Source organism: Syzygium oleosum, unplaced genomic scaffold (genome assembly GCF_021117445.2).
Source record: "Syzygium oleosum isolate NSW1041296 unplaced genomic scaffold, Sole_v2.1 Sole_v2.07, whole genome shotgun sequence".
Classification (NCBI taxonomy): Eukaryota; Viridiplantae; Streptophyta; class Magnoliopsida; order Myrtales; family Myrtaceae; genus Syzygium; species Syzygium oleosum.
The window spans coordinates 11892628-11910561 of record NW_026607491.1 but is presented as its reverse complement, the minus strand read 5'-3'; the positions used below and the strand labels follow the sequence as shown (position 1 = coordinate 11910561).

At 41.1% G+C, this 17934-nt stretch overlaps 3 protein-coding genes across 9 annotated transcripts; 2 read left to right on the top strand and 1 right to left on the bottom strand.

Moving 5' to 3' along the window:
- The first annotated feature begins 76 nt into the window (after positions 1-76).
- On the top strand, positions 77-5189 carry LOC115672665 (mini-chromosome maintenance complex-binding protein). 2 transcript variants are annotated; one of them, XM_030594547.2, is made up of 14 exons: positions 77-310; positions 854-967; positions 1061-1168; positions 1418-1549; positions 1632-1676; positions 1994-2113; positions 2240-2389; positions 2715-2786; positions 2934-3047; positions 3203-3405; positions 3502-3637; positions 3843-4070; positions 4560-4627; positions 4714-5189. In XM_030594547.2, the coding sequence occupies exons 1-14, from the start codon at positions 143-145 to the stop codon at positions 4826-4828; spliced, it is 1773 nt and encodes a 590-aa protein (XP_030450407.1). In that variant the 5' UTR covers positions 77-142; the 3' UTR covers positions 4829-5189. The 2 variants fall into 2 exon arrangements, with proteins under 2 accessions (XP_030450407.1, XP_056168922.1); XM_056312947.1 differs by lacking the exon at positions 2715-2786.
- Positions 5190-7191: 2002 nt separating this feature from the next.
- On the top strand, positions 7192-12932 carry LOC115672674 (uncharacterized). 4 transcript variants are annotated; one of them, XR_008816978.1, is made up of 15 exons: positions 7193-7395; positions 7571-7735; positions 8117-8215; positions 8325-8459; positions 8582-8650; positions 8727-8823; positions 8912-9014; positions 9768-9972; positions 10190-10303; positions 11021-11152; positions 11334-11414; positions 11690-11806; positions 11913-11982; positions 12103-12203; positions 12755-12932. XR_008816978.1 is itself a non-coding variant. In XM_056313279.1 (14 exons), exons 1-14 carry the CDS (start codon positions 7294-7296, stop codon positions 12129-12131), a joined length of 1518 nt encoding a protein of 505 aa, XP_056169254.1. In that variant the 5' UTR covers positions 7193-7293; the 3' UTR covers positions 12132-12323. The 4 variants fall into 4 exon arrangements, 2 of the variants coding, with proteins under 2 accessions (XP_030450427.1, XP_056169254.1); XR_008816979.1 differs by lacking the exon at positions 12755-12932 and adding an exon at positions 12380-12728; XM_056313279.1 differs by lacking the exon at positions 12755-12932 and having other exon boundaries at positions 12103-12323.
- Positions 12933-13100: 168 nt separating this feature from the next.
- Positions 13101-16191, bottom strand: LOC115672690 (phosphoglucan phosphatase LSF2, chloroplastic). Of its 3 annotated transcripts, none has more exons than XM_030594597.2 (5): positions 15822-16190; positions 15151-15356; positions 14690-14860; positions 13997-14208; positions 13101-13434 (listed from the first exon to the last, which is right to left on the bottom strand). In XM_030594597.2, exons 1-4 carry the CDS (start codon positions 16117-16119, stop codon positions 14005-14007), a joined length of 879 nt encoding a protein of 292 aa, XP_030450457.1. In that variant the 5' UTR covers positions 16120-16190; the 3' UTR covers positions 13101-13434; positions 13997-14004. The 3 variants fall into 3 exon arrangements, with proteins under 3 accessions (XP_030450457.1, XP_056169256.1, XP_056169255.1); XM_056313281.1 differs by lacking the exon at positions 13101-13434 and adding an exon at positions 13483-13778 and having other exon boundaries at positions 15822-16191; XM_056313280.1 differs by lacking the exon at positions 13101-13434 and adding an exon at positions 13483-13763.
- Positions 16192-17934: the final 1743 nt, after the last annotated feature.

Genomic DNA, 17934 nt, shown 5'->3' with positions numbered 1-17934 from the left:
AACCGAAGCTCCCGCGATTTGGCGGGAAAATCGCGCCCTTATTTTACCCGCCTGCGCGGCCTCGGAAACCGGCGTCGCGCTCATTCGCTCACTCGCACGCAGTCGCTCAGACAGAGTCTCGGAGAGAGAGAGAGAGAGAGCGATGGTGGGGCTGCCGTACGATTGCTTGGCGAACCCGCTGGGAGCCGTCCGGTTCACGTTCGAGAAGGCGGTGGCCGCCGGCGCCGATCCGGCGGCCCTCAACGGCAAGGACTGGGGAGCCGGCGATCTCTTCCGCGACGTGCTCTTCGACCGAGGCGCTCTCTCTCAGGTAAAGGATGCGGCACCGTCGTCGATTTCCAATCGCCGTGTTGTCGCGCCCCTCTAAGTCTTGCTGTCTAGGCTCTGATCCGCCTTGCCGGCGTTCGGAATCGCGTGCGATTCGTGGATTCGAGTTGTTGTTTCTCTGCTTGGCTTCGTTTTTGGGCTTGATCGATCTCGAGTTTACTCAAATGGAATGAACTTGAGGAGATTCTCGACGCGTCGAAGGAGTTGCTTGCCCTGCCCTGCCCCTGTGATTGCAAAAAATTCTAGCTTCTAGCCCACGACTTTTAAGCTTCTTGGACGTATGCTGAATTGATTGATCAGCAATTTTAGTCGAAAGCGTAAGTTGTAATGGAGTGCCGCAGTTTGTGTTTTTACATGCTTGATAAAGATGGCCTGTTGAACGTAGTGCGTATGTTTATATAGTGGAAGCAGTTCTGGAGCGCACCCAATTGCATAGGGAAGGACACGAAAATCTTATTTAGCTGATAATGAACTTTAAGTTGTTTCGGCGTTAATGTTATGATCCAATCGGTTTGTTCCACTGTAGGTTCCGGTCCTTAATGCAAAAAATATCGGACATGTTCAGCCCAACACACTCGTGCGCTTTCGTGGTATGATACAAGACATGTTGGGGAATGAATTTTATGCTGGTGCTTACAAGGTATCTATGCTGGACCTTGCGAGGATGTGATCGCTTGCATACTTTGCATGCATGGTACAATGCAACTAATATAATGTGTTGCACTTTTCCCAGGATGGCTCATTATGGAGAACAAACAAATACAGGGATGTTTCTCAGTACCCTATGGGTTCTTCACCTGATATGCATATCTGGGAACGCCACTTGCTTTACTGTGTCCAGGTGAGTTTCATTAGAAACATCCCAATACTTCTGTCTCTTCTTCCAAGCCTTGACCTGAAGCATTGTTTACCTGTGGGTTTGGCTGCTTTCACCCAGTTATTTCATTTCCAGCTTCTGAGAAACATCTTATCATTAGAGAATGACAATGAGCAAGCTAGTTTGGTTCTTTTACTTTGGGAAAGATTTAGAGTCAAGTTCTTCTTTTGTCGATAAGCTGATTTTTCTCTTCTTTTTTCTTTGTGCCTTAAGGTTCCAGGATTGAATCCCTGGGCTGACACTTCCTCGGGAACTGTTGTTGCACGACCTGGGGACCAGACATCCCAACACGGGGAAAAGCGCAGGAGAGCAGATAATGAAGATATTGATCAAATGGATATGGAGGTAGAATTGGCCGCTTCCCCTTTTTCTTTTTCTCATCTTGTAGTTTTTATTTTCATACATCTGATGTGTTCTGCATTGACAGACCTCAGAAGATGGCATTCAAAGATCTTCTGGTGTCAAAAAATTGGTAAGCATTCATTATTTGTCTGATTCATGATCAGTTTATTCTAGCCTATAAGTCTGCAAGGAAGCTTAGCATCATTCCTTTTAAATAAAGTAATCAGCAGCAATCTAATTTAGTTTACTCGTTTCATGACTTAAGTTTGAGTCGATATCTGGTTTATGATGAGAAGAATAAGATATTTCTTGTCAAAGCAAAGATGGGTTAACTGTAGGGTACATATGGTTTGTTGGTCTATATCTATTCCAGCTCTGTGAACTTCAGCAGCAAATTAGGCTGTAGAGAAGAGTAGTTTAATTGTTGAATATTTTCTGAATTGATAGAGGGAGGATGGACACCCTTCTCAGAACTTACAGTTGCCAGAACCTGTAGCCGAGAGTACTGGTTTCGGTGCTTGTTCCATGCCCAGAGAAGAGGGAGATTCACTTTCTTGTCTTATTAAGGTGAGTGAATATTACATTTATGGTTCTAAGCTGATCATTAATCTTACCAGTGCAAATCCTTACCTTGGTGAAGTCTTGTATTTTCTCCTCAATCTGATTAAATCCTATAAAATATCGTTCATACAGGTATATGATTCTTCAGACTCTGAATTGAAGCTAAACGACGTCTTCGAGTTTGTTGGAGTGCTAACTTTTGATTCTGATTACCAAGTGGATAATGATGAGTTCTTGGATGGCTTTTCTGAAGATACGTTGGCTTCTTTGCCCCTAAATAAGGTATTGAATACCGATTCACCTTTCATTCTCACTTAATGCATAAAAATCTTACCTCTTCTACATGTCTGCATTCTTGCATAGCAACTAGCAGTTCATTTAGTGGAAATTTTGTGATTGAATTTTCCTAGTTCTGTTAAAACAACGCCATCAACCGAATTTTGAGTGAAATCAGATGCTTCGACTGTATTGCTCCAGAATATCCTGTGGTGTCCATTTGAATTTTGCCTAATGTGCTTGTAAATTGACCAAACAATTTCGTTGTGCTTGTCATGTTGAATGAGTAAAAATAAAAGGTAGCACTGTGACATGCCTTGTCTTGGTTCAGGTACCACGTCTCCATTGTCTTGTTCACACAAAGCTCGCAGCTCATGACTTTCTTCACAGCACCCCTTTGGAGGTAATTTTTTGCCAAGACCAATATTTTATATCCTTGTGTACCTCTTTATGATCACGTGCATACACTAAACTCGAATGAATTAATCTCTATGTTCAAGCATCTTCATTTTGCTTTTGCTCAACTGTTGATTTATGCTGAATGCTGCAGCTGAAGCCCCAATTGGTCAAAGAGGTGAGGGAAACTCTCCTGTCACATCTTACGGCCGTTCTTGGCAATGATGGTTTAGCAGCTCATTTGGTATTGTTGCATCTTCTATCCAGGGTGTGTATTCTTTTCTTTGCCAACTTTGCATATTTTTCTCTTGTTTTGAAGTATTTCTCTCCTTGTTGTAGTCTGATGCTCAAATCTTTAGCTTCTTTGTTTTCCTTTCTCAAGTCCGATATGGAAAAGGCAATAACAAGATTCTCCAAAAGCAGGTACATGCCCGAATCGACAATTTTGCAGTTGGAAAGCTCTCTGTGAATCTCACTTGCTTTAACAAAGAAAGTGTATCTATCTTCGGCAATCACCTTATGCTGGCAATCAAGGACCTCTTACCTTTCTCACACATTGTTCCCCTGACGGTTGATTATCTTAATGCTGCTTCACTTGCACCCAAAAAGGATTATGAAACAAATAGGTATCAGATGCCTACCGTGTTGCTCATGAGTTCTCATGGTTAGTAACCATGGATCTTGGGAATCGGTTTTTACTTTTGACATGGTTGACACTGCAGATTGGTGACCGGGTTGATGCAGCTACCTGAGGGCACGCATTTAACAATTGATGAGACCCAGTTGGAAGTCGGAACTCTCAATTCTGTGGGTGTTGAAAATGCTAGGTTGTTAAAATATTTAAGCGAGTATCAAAAGGTGATTTTTGTCTTCAACTATCTTCATGTTCTAGTCTTTTTAGTCTTACGCATGCCATTTTTCCAGAGCATCAGGATATATGCATTTGGCATTTAGATAGTACTCTATAGCAGAACACACTATCTTTTCATACTTGGTTTGTCAAGAGCGGATAGTGCCATTGTCTGTAAAGACTTACCAATGGTCTGAAGGTGTTGGTTTTTAGGTGGAGTATGACTTCAAGTACTACAAGATGGAGTTGGCAGCTGATTTTCAATTACTCATCCTTTCTGAGGGTAAATCAAATATTTTGCCCGCTGATTTGGTTATTCCTTTTCAACCTTCCTCGGTGGCTTCTGGCGGAGTAGTGGCTGCGGAAACACTAGAAGCTTGGCAATGGTACTTGGCTACTGTCAGATCACTATCGCATTCGATTGACTCAGACATGCAGAAGGTATGAGTTTGATTGGCTTGATCATTGGCAATTTTTTTTTCCGTTGGCATATGGTCGAGGATGTAATTTATTAGATTGATTTGATTTTCATGCATGCTCCGGCACCATAGATAAAGCCGGCATTTTGACTTGATTATAAGTTTGCTTTTCGAGAACCATATGGCAAGTATAGCAATGGAAATTATCATGGCTAGGTTAAATATCGTGATTGGTTTGATGGTTTTAGAACTGAAATCTACTGCATAATTCCTGGATAAGCTCTACGAGCAGTTTCCTTAGGTTCTAAAGTTACACCAGTGGTTTCTAACAACAGTGAGGTCGTTTCGGGGCCCTGATGTTCTGAGCATCTTTCTTGCCAGTAAAATGTCTAATGGACAGAAATTCTTGTGGAAGATTCTTCACACAATACATTGAGATCATTTTCTCTTTCTTCGGAGGGAAGTCACTGGAGTTTAATTGTCATGAGATAATGAGTGTTCATATGCACAGGTGGTGGAGAATGATCTGGTTGCAGCGAGGCAAGCCAATCGAAACCTAAGCAGCCAGGATTTTAGCAGGTGAAAGTTGGCTGAACTGCTATTTTTATTTCAGTTTGACTATTACATTTCCACTGCTACATCCGATTGACATGCCGGCCCTGCAGATTGTTGACGATGGGCCGTCTGATGTCGTTAAGTTTCGGCGAAACCTCCCTGTCGTTGGAACATTGGCAAATGGTCAAGGAACTCGAGAGGCTGCGATGGGAGAGGTTCGCATGAAGCGTGCAAATGACAGCTTTTTGCAAAAAAATGCTGACAAAGTATATACAAAGTGCAGCTTCCATGCTGCTGCAAGCTTTCTGCTGAAATGGCATTGTCTGTACATAACTCCTTCGCCGTCATGAGTCGGCTTTTTGCGGATTCATTCCCACCGAGACAAATTGTTGGATCTATCATCTTCCGAGTGCTTTGCTGTGGCTGAACGCATCGTTGCTATGCTTTTACCAATTTCCTCTACGCATTCAACACATGTATTGCGAAATGCAGTAGTGAAAACTCATTTACCTTAGAACTCGAGTAGGTATTCCATACCCGACCGGTTCTTCTTGGCTCAGCGATTTCCAAACTCTGATTTTTCACATATTCCGGCTCATTGCTCCGAAACTTCGCTGAGGAACTCCATCCGCTACCCAAGTTCCATTTACTTGACTAATCATGCATGTTAGTTTTAGAGACGTGATTGTTAGTTGTTAGGTCGATTAGATTATCCAGATGTGAATTTAAATTATGGGTTAATAAATGGTTGATAAGCCGAATCCGAAAAATTGAAAGTTTCTTTTATAAAAAGTGATACCCACCTGCGCATGGCCGAGTTGGTGGGCGCTTTTCTTTCTTCAGAGAGGTTCTGGGTACGAATCTCCGCTCGGTTCCGTAATTTAAGTGGGGGCTCTGGCGGTGGGTTGCTCGGCTAGTCTCCCCCGAGGTATAGGCGCCCTGATTACCTGTGCGGGCTTGTCCCCGGGGAATGGTGGCGATCCTCGGTTACAAAAAATAAAAAATAAAAATGGTGTTTGAGAAAAAGAGAGTGAAGAATCAGAGTAATTATCTACTTGATAGATGGCACTGATTCATGCATATAGATCTCAAAATCAATATATAAATATATATAAAAGGGTTAATACTACAAAAAACCCCAAACTGGTACGTGTATGACAATTTTACCCCGAACTTTTTTTTTTACCACAAAAAACTCCAAACTGGTACACTTGTGACAATTTTACCCGGAACATATCACAAAAAACCCCAAACTGGTACACTTGTGACAATTTTACCCTGAACATACTGCAAAAAATCCCAAACTAGTACACATGTGACAATTTTATCCTGAACTAAAATTTTAATTTTTTTGAATTTTTTCTTTTCTTTTCTTTTTCTTCATCTTCAACCTCCGGCGGGACCGGCGACCGGCAACGAGATGCAGCCGGCGAGGTCGGCCTGCCGGCCTTGGCGAGGCTCAACCCTCGCTGGCACTAGCGAGGGCCGCCCTCGCCGGCGTGGGGCGAGGGCGACCCTCGCCTGAGTCGGGCGAGGGCGGTCCTAACCCAACGCAGGCGAGGATAATCCTCGCCCGACTCTGGCGAGGGCTGCCCTCGCCGGATCTGGCGAGGGCGACCCTTGCCTGCGTCGGGCGAGGGCAACCCTCGCTTGACTCAAGCAAGGGTCGCCCTCGCCTGGGAGGGTGGCGAGGGCGACCCTCGCCAGACGCCGGCGAGGGCCGCCCTCGCCCGACGCTGGGCGAGGTCGAGCCTCGCTAGCGGCTGGCGGGGCCGACCTCGCCGGCTTCCACCTCTGGCCGGTCGCCGGTCCGGCGACCGGCCAGAGGTTGAAGATGAAGAAAAAGAAAAGAAAAGAAAAAAGAAAAAAGAAATAAAAAAATTCGAAAAAATAATATTAAAAAATTATTAGGTCGAGGTAAATTTGTCACAGGTGTACCAGTTTGGGATTTTTTGTGGTCAAAAAAATAGTTTTGGGTAAATTTGTCACGGGTTTACCAGTTTTGAGTAAAATTACCACAGGTGTACTAGTTTGGGGTTTTTGGTGGTAAAAAAAAAAGTTTGGGGTAAAATTATCATAGGTGTACCGGTTTGGGGTTTTTTGTGGTCAAAAAAAAGTTCGGAGTAAAATTGTCACACGCGTACCAATTTGGAGTTTTTGGTGGTATTAACCCTATATAAAATGATTAATCAAATTTGTTAATAGATAAAATAAATAGTTAATGGCTTCTTCTGTTTTTATGGTAAGTCTATTGTTTTTTTTTTAAAGAATAAAAATTATTTATCATTATCTTTTGTTGTCAAATTCGCACAAAATTATTAAAAAAAGCGAAAATGACGTAAACGGTCTATGAACTTTGGCTTAACATTTCATATAATTCATTAATTAAATTGAATGTGTACCAAAAATCCATGGAACACATTGAACAAATTAAAAATTTATGAATTATATTGAACATTAGGCTAAAGTTGAGAAACGATAGTAAACAAATTAAAAATTCAAATATTAAATTATACATTCAGCTAAAGTTTAGAGACTATTTACGTCATTTTTCCTCAAGAAAATAAAGAATTAATTAAACATGACCAAAAAAACTGAAGAACGAGGAGCTGGTCAAATCTCCAGTTCAGTTGGGCAATGGCGATGATGGCAATGGCTTGAAGCTCCGCGATACTCCTCCATAGCGAAAGATGAACAACCGGTCTCGATCGCACGCGATCGTCTCGAACTTCGTCTCGGTGCACCCTCACGAGACCTCTCCTCTGCTCCATGCCTCCTCCTGCTTCTTCTTCGTAAGTTTCCGGCCTCCTCCCCCCATCCCCCCAATCCCCCCCGGTCAACGGCGGCGGCGGCGGCGGCGACGATCGAGTTTTTCCGTCGTCCCGCGTCCTCCGTTCGACGCGCGTTATTGCTTGCGAGTGCGCTGATTATATACTGATCCCTCTGCCGGATCCCGAGGCGCTGCAGATTCTGAGCGCCTACTTCATGGTGCTCCCGCTGCGCGACGACGGCGCCATCTCCCTCGGGCTGTCGAACCTCCCCAGCCTTTTCGTCGGATCGTTGGCGCTCACTCTGGTCGCCGCCCCTGTCTCGACTCTCATCTTCTCTTCGCCCAACCTCTCTAAAGGCAAGGTGTTGTATATCCTTCTTCTGCCCGAGCCTTCCGTGTTCCTCCGTTCTCTGTGTGTTCGGCATTGGTAATTTGCGTTGGTTCGCACCGTTTGACGATGACGAAATGAACGGCGCGAGAGGGTCGTTAGATGAGATTATGCATGCTGCGTGTGTTGCAATGCTTGTTTTGTAGCTTCGTGGAGATGAGGATTCATGTCGAGGAAATGAGCTTGGACTCTTTTCTTTTTTTCGGTTGTTTCAGATGTCTATTCCTTCTAACTAGATTCGCCATACGTTCTTCTTTAGGTAGTTACGGCTTCGGAATATTTTCTGAAATGAATGTGTCCGAATCTTTTCGCTCTTTGATATGGTCGTATAATCAGGTTCTTTTTGAAATTTCAGGCTCTGGTTTTGATTCACAGGTTCTTCAGCATATCACTTGTCATATTCTTCACTCTATGGCAGTTTTCCTCGCCTGGGTTTTCACTATCCACATGGAAGGTACGAGAGAGAATTCGGAGTGGTAGTATTTTCGTCGACAGTAGATTCTGATGCAGCCTTCTGTTTGTTAAGTCTGATTTGAGGCTTGGTTTTTATTTTTGTTCTCTAGGGGCCTGTTGCTTTGTCCTCCACAACAGATGAGGAGGCAGGAGTTGTCATCAATCATGCCAGTCCTTCAACTCCCACGGGTGGGAAGGAATATGGATGGTTTTTCGTGTCAGTTAGAGTGGGATTGTTCCTCTGGGTATGATATAATCCAATTTATGTACCTACACATCCAGAAACGAACCAGCTATTGCTCATTTTGGACATTTTGGTCATTGACAGTCGAGTGGACTTCCAATTGACCGGTATTTGCCTTTGCAGGTTGCTTTGCTTAATCTTATCACCATTTCGTCAACTTGGGCTAGAGTGATTGATGTGATGGACAGTGAGGTTTGTGCGTTGCCGTGTGTTATGTCGTTAAGTATCTAGTATAAAGTTTATCATTCTCACTTGGTTCTGTATCCAGTCAGGTTCAAGACTCTTTGGTTTCATTGGTGCGGGTGCTACACTGGGCCAGCTGTTTGGCTCTCTGTTTGCCACGCTAATGGCCTGGTTGGGTCCGCGTATGTATCTACCTGCTTCACACTCTAAAATTTTGTCCTATTTCTCTTTCTCCCTTCAGTTGTGAATAGTGGACTGTTTCAACTTCAGTGTTGCTTCTCTTTGCTGCCCTTTTTCTGGAACTTGCTGCACAATCGTCAAAAGGGATCAACCAAGATTTATCTAATTTTCCTGAAGAGTTATCTCCCATCAGGTTAGGTGGATTTTATGTACTTGCATTTTTATATGAACTGCAGAAAACATTAAATGTGGAATGCTCACTGCCATGGGGTCAGTCTTTTTTAGACTAGTGGATCCTTAGAAACGGTGTGCTTGCATGTGGAGGATTGCTAGGCACAACTGCAGGCACAAAATGATTACATGTTTGGAATTGAGCAGCTGTCATTTCCTCAGAGCGATGAAGATAACTTAATGTTCAAGTAACATTTGGAAATCCTTTATAGTTTGTGAAGTGGATCATGGGGTCTCTAATGAATGGTTCATGAATGAGTTTAAGAGGCTGGGTTAACTTTCTCATTGAACTTATTGAGGCCTTGACTCATCATATGGGATTATTACCTTCCTCCTTAAATCTCAATTATCACTCTTCATCTGCCAAATTCAGATGATGAGTCTCTTTCTAAAATAAGTGAGATTAGAAAGGAAGATAGCTTTTGGCAAGACAAGTTTGAGTACATATAGGTGAATTTCCACTCGATAATCAGATTTGTACCTACCATGATTTGTTTGGTTTCAATTCACATACTTCAAGCCCATGTTTCAGTAATAGTGAGCTTATATTATGAGAGTCAAACCTTCTGAAACGTAACCCAACCATGTGGGCTTGATTTTCTGGCAATCACGAGCTTAGTTTTCTTAGGTTGGACTAACATGATTATGTGGCCTTTCTCTTTGCTTGTTAGAAAAACAAACTTTGTGGTAAACTTTGTTAATCCTTTTCTTTTAGACAAATTGATCCTGACCAACAAAAGGACTCTGATGGAAAGACCGAACCTGCTGTTTCTTCTCCTACATCAGCCACTTCAGCGGTGAAGCCTCAGCTTTGGGCTATCTTAGATGGACTCTGGCTTATTTTATCCTCCACATATCTATTATATGTCTCTTTATTTCTCTGGCTGAGTGCAGTTGTCTCGTCATTCTTCTATTTTCAGGTAAGATAAGCTTATGGCTTTAAATTTGAATGCGATGTTTTTAGAATAGTCTTATGACTGACTGCAGAGTTTATTCCTACTGAAGGTTTTCCTTTGAGCATTTTTTTAACCAAGGTTTTGTTTGAATGTCTATCAATTTGGCTTTTCTTCAAGACATTGAGCATTTGCTGGATGCTCTTGGGAATTTAACTGAATTTCCTTGTCTCTACAACTGCAGAAAGTTACTGTGATAGCAATGGCTGTTTCAAGCTCAACTGACCGGAGAAAATTGTTTGCCCAGATTAACAGCTTCATTGCCGTCTTCATACTTGCTGGCCAACTCACGTTGACGGTACTAAATTTTTCTAAAAATTTCTGCAGTTTGGATGGATGAACATTAGGTGGTCCCTTAAAACTCATGGATGTTATTAAATTTTTGGGAGGGATGTGCTTAGTGGATATCGGTTTGCTTCTCTGTTCTTTCACTTGAATGTTGAGCGGATTCATGGGGATATCCATTTACTTTCGCTATTCTTTGCTTGAGTGGGTTGTGATGAGCAATCTCTTTTGAAAAATAGGATGTGAACTTGTGAAACAAGGGAGAACTTATTTTGCCCTTATAAATAGACCAAAGTATTTTAAGCTCCTGAAGCAGTTTTTTCCTTTAATAAGACCTTGCATCCTTGTCTATATGTAATCGCCAAGCAATTAACTTCTTCATTTAATCTGGTCTGAGTTTAAGCTTTTCTCCAACTTAAAAGGAAATTGCTATTTGTACGTCAAAGCTTACACAACTCTGTATTGTAATTTTGATGCACCTTGATTTCATCTCAAAGAGATTTATGATTTGGGGTTCTCCTCATTAATATGTTGGTTTTGTCTAATTCGTGGGACATTGCAAATTGGATCGCCTTTTTTATTATAGTATATATACATTCCCTACCACTCTAATAGTTTGCAGCCTCAGGGGTGTCTGTTAAATGCTAGAGAAGCTCTATTTTGTATCTTTTTTGATAATAATCTATGCTGTCATTCTTGATTTTGAGTATAAAACTTGCTTTTATTGTAGGGTCGCATTCTTGCTGTTGCTGGGGTTACTGTTGCTATATGTTCTACTCCTTTGGTTGCCTTGTCAAATTTGGTCGTGGTTGCAGTTTGGCCTACTTGGGTAGCAGTTGCAATTTCTGAGACCTTGCGAAAGGTGTTAAACTATGCCCTACTTATTTATTCTCTATTTATCATCTAGAGATGTTGAATTTATCCAACTGTAATTTCTACATCTGCAATTCCTCATTTCATCCTCCTGAATTCACACTTATGCGTAGTCTTACATATAAAAGCATGAAACAAAAGAGGGGTGATGTTAGTATTTGCAATTCCAGGTTGTCACGTATGTTGTTACAAGGCCTGGAAGAGAACTTTTGTTTACTGTAGTCTCACAGGATGAGAAATACAAAGCTAAGGTATGAATATTCACTCATTGAGAAAGTTGTTTATCTCTCAAGTTTTTGATTTCAGTAAACATAATTGCAAATTGCTTAGGATGATTTTGTCAAATCATTTAGATCTTCTCTCATGCGCATGCTACAGTTGATTTGTGGCCAGACTGGGTTTGGCTTTCTGGATGATCAACGAGTCTCATATCATTTCATCTAATTACTGCTAGTGCTATGACATGATGATGATGAAGAAATGCAGGGAATTACGGGATTCTTATGCCTGATATGTATAAATGCAGCTATGCATAGATGTTATTGTCCAGAGATTAGGTGATGCCACAGCAGCTGGAATGTTTAAGTTGCTTTTTGGCTCTCTCAACGGGAAAATATCAACGGTCTCCCTATATGCCTTGCCTGTACGTAGAGAACTGATTTTAAGTTGGATGAGTGTTTTATTAGAAGCCAAATAGCTATGCTTATTGCTATTATATGTTCTTGACTCTTCTCTGTGGGCTACCTTAGGTTTGTGTACTATGGATTTTCACGGCATTCCACTTAGGGCGGCGCCAGGCACAGCTTGCACTACACAAGAGTATCGTTACTTCCTAAAGCATATTTACTTCGCAGCCATATCTGTACATTATGAGGAATTTTTTCATATATAAGAAAGTTCATGATTCTTAGCCGAACCCTTTTAACTTCTTTTGAATAGAATTTGATAGTGGTGATCATATCTCATGATGTTCAAGCTCATCTTCTCAACGGAAGCATCAAATATGCTTGGCCTCAATGTGCGCAGTGGAACAGCTGCAGGTGGTTAGTTTTATTTTGTCTGATCTCTTATTGAATGTAATGTGAATACAAAGTGAACTTCTTCGCTGACAATTTAGAATCTTATGGGAATTGAGTGATATTCTCCATGATTTTACCGTAGTTTGGTGTTAGTAGAGATCAAATGTGCTTAATTCTTTTCTATGCCACTGGCTCAGAACCATTGACATCTGTTGGCTTTTTCCAATGGAGAAGCTGTCACTTCTTTCAAACTCCTCAAAGCAATCATATACATTATACACCTGGAAGGAACTTCGTTTGGCTTTTTGAAATCTGATTTTGATGACTGTAATGTGGATCTCATGGATGTGCTGCTTCTGTATTATTCGCACTCCATTCGCTAGGAAAGTACATGCTTCGTTTGCACCTGCAAGTGCTTCTGTCCTTGCCTGAAGCTTTCATTCAGGCACTCGTTGTAGGCTCTTCTTTCATTAAATAACGAGTTGCTATTAAAGCAAAACGAGTATCCTAAATCTGTTGAATGGCTTAAAAGTTAAAACAAGTAAAGGCTAAACTGTGGAATACCATTGCAGGTTGCAACCTCAATGGCTGGAGCTTCAGAGCCGGCAAATGCTCCTCGACGCATGCCATTTGCATTTTCTAATTTTCGATTCAGACCATAGCCAGCTCAGGTTTATAATGTTGTAGACTATGGATTCACTCTAATGGTTTAAAAATCATGCCGGCACTTAGATACAGAACCAAGATTTACTTTCATGAGTTCACATTTCCCTCTAGTTCTGTTCACAGAAGAAAAGCATTTTGCCTCACATGATTCCAAATAATAGCATGGATTAGAAACAAAAACCTCCATCGCATGGGTTATGAAATATGCATTTGCAGGTGATTGATAGTTTCCAATCTTAAACTCTAGCAATATGAGACCTCAAATACACCATTTCTATTCACTGTTGACTGCGGTTGGTTGGACCTCACTTGCTCTACTACAAAAAGGAACTGGCACCCGGTATCATATTGACAGCATGCGTCAATGTCAATGTTCTCGCTGTGTATGTATAAAACCATCCATATTAAACGATGATGGGTTTCAAGTTCTTCTCCAACCAACTTTTGTATAATCATTGAGGACACAAAGGTTTATGTGCCTGTAACAGCAAATAAGCCATTATTCTCTCCCTCGACTACCCCTCCATAATCGTTCCATACTCCCAAAACTCTGATAGGGAAGAAGTTGTCCCAGCAAAGATATCACCTACAACCAGATATCACGGGTATGTTATAGAACAGATATAGCCAGGAGTTCAAACGGAAAAGCAGTTATGAGGAAGGAAGACCAATGAGCGCACCAAACCCAAATAGTCTGTAAATAGTTCACGGAATTCAAGAACATGACCACTTAAGAGCGCGAAGCTTAGCCCAATCAATTCATAAAAATCAAGCCATGTAAGTACCTAAATTGACACTCTTCGGATACAAAACAAGGATTGGACAAATATGTTAATTAGATCTCCTGTTCATACATGGTTTAATAGCAATTTAAACGATTGCTAGAGGATCTCGCCTAATCTGAATGACTATATCCTGCGAACCCAAAACCTGAATTAGAGAATAATAAAATTATGGCTGACATGAATAACTAGCAAGACCGCTGAGAAGATGCCACAAGACCGTCAAAGAGATCGGCAAGTAATTTTCTGCGGAGAATATAAAAAAGAGCAACTGTCTACAATAGGACGGTATGTAATCAAACTCTCATCTCAGCGAGAAGAGAAGACCAAGACAAACCCACAGAAAGAAGGATAGAGAGTCCTTACATGGACATTCAAGTCCCACGGAGTGAACATACACGTTCCTGAATCAAGCTTCTCTCCCAATCAGCTACACCTTCAAAAGAATATTCTGGAAGACTCTCGAAAGGCTCCTTCCCCAGATCATTCTTGGTCAGATCATAGGTAGCTCCTCGTATGGCTCTTTTATTCGGTCCACAAGGACGTTTCGCAGTAAGAAAGGCATAAGCCTTGTTCAGCTGCTCCATTGCCACAAATCATAGATTCAGATGCTACAAAACTTTAAGCAAATAGCTTAAGAGATTTAAACAACTAAAAATAGAAATCCATTATGCGGTTCGTGTTACGTAGAAGTAAGTTCAATCAAGTCACCAACTTTGTGAAATGAAAGTGCCTTAACTCCTACAAGGTCAGCAGTAAAAAAAGAAGCTTATCCACTTTATCTTTTTAATGCATTTCCATTTGACATAATAGCATCGTGAAGGTATTTGCAAATTGCATGCATAAGCATGACATCATTGCTAAAAAGAAGGAAGCTTAAGCACCAAAACCTAAAGAACATCACTGTAATTACTTGATTCTGCAAAAAAGCTAAGTATTAGATAGGCTTAAATGGCAAGATAGCTTTTTTCATGTCCAGAATCCCACAGTTGTCAAAGAATCGATCTCAAAGCAGTAAATAAGTAAATTGAGAAAACAAGTATCAATGTGAGGACTCACATCCATGCCACAGAACCAGTACAAATAAGCAACTGCAATGGCAGGGGCCCTTCCAAGACCAGCTGTACAGTGCACATAAACCCTCCCCTTTCCATCTGAGATTGCCCACTCCAAAGATGACACGGCTTTGGGTAATCCAGTTCTCAACGAATCTGGATCAAAATCTCTTGCCTACCAATATACCGAACAAAAATGAAAAGACACATTAGAATGGTAATTATGTACAGTCTATTCATTCATTAATAGAACAAAACCATTGACAATTATCTATGGCTACAATAACTGCAAAAGAGATCTCATAGCGTGTTCACGTCATCTTGAAGTTAAAGAACAATATGAAATTACCATTCTTGTATCTCAAAAATGGAATAACATTGCTTGAATTTTCCACAGTGAAAACTACAAACATACTTTAGCTGAAGCAACATTTTCTAGAAAGAGGGCGAAATATGCTCGCTCACCGGCCTTCTCATATGCTGGATTCCAAGCTCTTGACATCTTCTCAGGATAGACTGGAAGTCGATTCTCCAGTATTCAATGTCCCTATCTTGCTGCAAGTTTAATATGTAAGCCACATTCTCTTCGTGTTTCAGATGATCAATATCTTCAGGTTTCTGAGGCTGCGAGCCCACGATCAAATTATCAGTTATCAGTGTGTAATTCATGCCTGAACACAGGATCTGACTATTAGATCATCACAGGCATAAATTCAAAATAAAATGAATGTAACTCAGATAGCAAGCAGTCAAGGTATCCAACCAAACAGCTTAAAGCTTTTGGGATTTCCTTTTGCTCTAATTACAATACTAATAGTTCTTTAGGCAAAGCAAGACAATTTTAACGTGACAAGACTATATTCATGAATCTGAACATATTTCCTCATTAAAATATGTGCAATAAAGTAATGCATGCCAAAGTCAACAAAAGATAGCCAAGAATCCCTTCATCCCAGCATTTTCAATCAGCCAAAACTGACCAACCCATCATGCCGAGCCAAGACTAATGAGACATAAAAACGGGAACTTTCCCCGTTGTGAGATTAGCAACACAGCTGTAGAGTCTAAAATCAATAATCATCTTGTGAAAAAACGTATACAGACCAGAAAAGAGAGGGGATCCACGGGATTTTTACCAAGATCGTGGTGATACTCATAAGGATTCCTCATCATCCTCTTCATGGCTGTGTTATAATCCTCAGTCCTGCTTCCGGGAATGGCTGACACTGTGGTGGGTTTCTTCTGTTTAGGCTCCACCCCATCTTCTGATACTCCACACGAGATTTTGCTCAGCTTGAAGGGATTCTTGGGACCTATGACAGCGCACACGCGTTGTTTGTTCTTGTTCTTCATCTTCATCGTAAAAATTGCATCTTTGTCGAGCGGGGACATGAGGACCAAGGAAGAACAGCAGGCTTTGCCAATGGCCTCCATCCTCGCCTCTCCTCTGGCAACTCCTCTGCTGCTCACGCCACCATTGGGATTGGGGGTGCGACTTCAGGATTCATAGCATCGCTCATTTGACCATAATGTCCTCACGTATTTGTTTTTTCTCCTCATATAAAATGACTTTCTAAGGTCAATTTCCTTCTTGAATTTTCTTTCTTCTAGTAGCCCCTCGTGCTAACTCCCAAGGGATTGGTCAAAGTCGGGCTCGTAAAATAACTTAAATTCCTGGAACGTTTGCAAGAAAGAAGCATGAGGTTGGAGGTTGATTTGCTTGTCTTTGATCAAATTAAAGTGGTGAAGCTTATTTATTGCACCAAAATTTATTCGGCATGTAAAATTAACTCGAAATAAAGGAGGAGTTGATTGTGAATATTTGTACATTCTACTCTTGAGCATGGCGACCTACACATATGACTAATTGTGAACCGTTGGTAGAGAAATACTAATGTAAGGCTTCATTTTGTTTCGTGAAAAATTTGGCCTTTTTTTTTAAGGATAGTTTTCAAGAAATCATTTTCCAAGAAATTGTGGCAATAATTTTTCCTGTATTTAGTTAAAATGTTAAAATGAATGTGAAATTATTTCCCATCATTGGAAAAGGAAAACTTGATTTTATATTCCTAAATAGATATGTGCTATTTGCGTGATACGAACACTCGACAGCTGGAGTCCCAGTTGCAAAAGATAGAATTTCTCAGGCCAACCACTAGGAACCCGAGCATGGGCACGGGGGATTACTCGGTATTGATGGACCCAAGCTCAAGCGTTAGTAACTTGGGCACGGGAGCCGAGTATCGGAGTACGGCCAATAGGGACCTGTGGTCTTAGACCGACCTCAAGGTGTAAGATTTTGTAGGACTACTGTCAACTGTTCTAAAAGCTTTAGTTGTTAGATAAAGAATTAGTTTTTTTTAAGCGAATGAAGGCGTGGTTTAATATTTAAAATGTTCTATCACTTCCTCTCATGCTTAAGTCTGGTCATTTTGCCTAATACTAAGTGTGGACATATTTAATTGGGCAGATAAATGGGCCTCGAAAGATTTTGAACCCAGAACTTCTTGCTCTGATACTATGTGAGATTTTATGTGACCACTACAAACTGTTTTAATAGCTTAAGTTATTAAATGAATGCATAGTTTAATATTTAAATCTTTAATCACGAGAGACCTAGGCCTAGCCTTTATGGACTCGGGGCTTGACTTTGTGAGGGAGCCAAGTAATTGAGCACGGCCACCAAGGTCCCAACCTTTGTAGACCTGGGGATAAACGATGATGAATTGGGCCTAGGAGTCAAGTCCCCTGGCGGGACTGTGGGGACTTGGGCACAAACACTAGGGGCTTGGGCCTAGCCTCGAGGCACTTGGACCCGGGCCAGTTCGCGAGGACCCGAGCATGGGCGTGGGAGTTCCCGTCTTAAGCGCCGAGGTCTTTGGGTCAAGTCTCGATATCTAATTGTATTTTGGAAAACAGTTTTTGATCTTTGAAAGAGAAAATCATTTTCTTGAATTCTGGCATAAGTTTTTTATTGACTTATTCTCCTAAGAAATCCAAACGCTGGAAAATAAGAAAAATAATTAGGCTCCGTTCGTTTCACGAAAAATAACTTATGGGAAAACGTTTTTCGGGTTTTCCGGTGTTCGTTTCACGGAAAATAAACTAATCATGGAAAACATTTTCCGTGGTTGGACAAAACACCTTCACTTTTGAGGAAAACATTTTCCCCCCTCCTTCTTTCACCATTAATTTTAATTATTTTAATTTTATTTTTTTAAAAATTCTAATTTTAATTATTTTTTAATT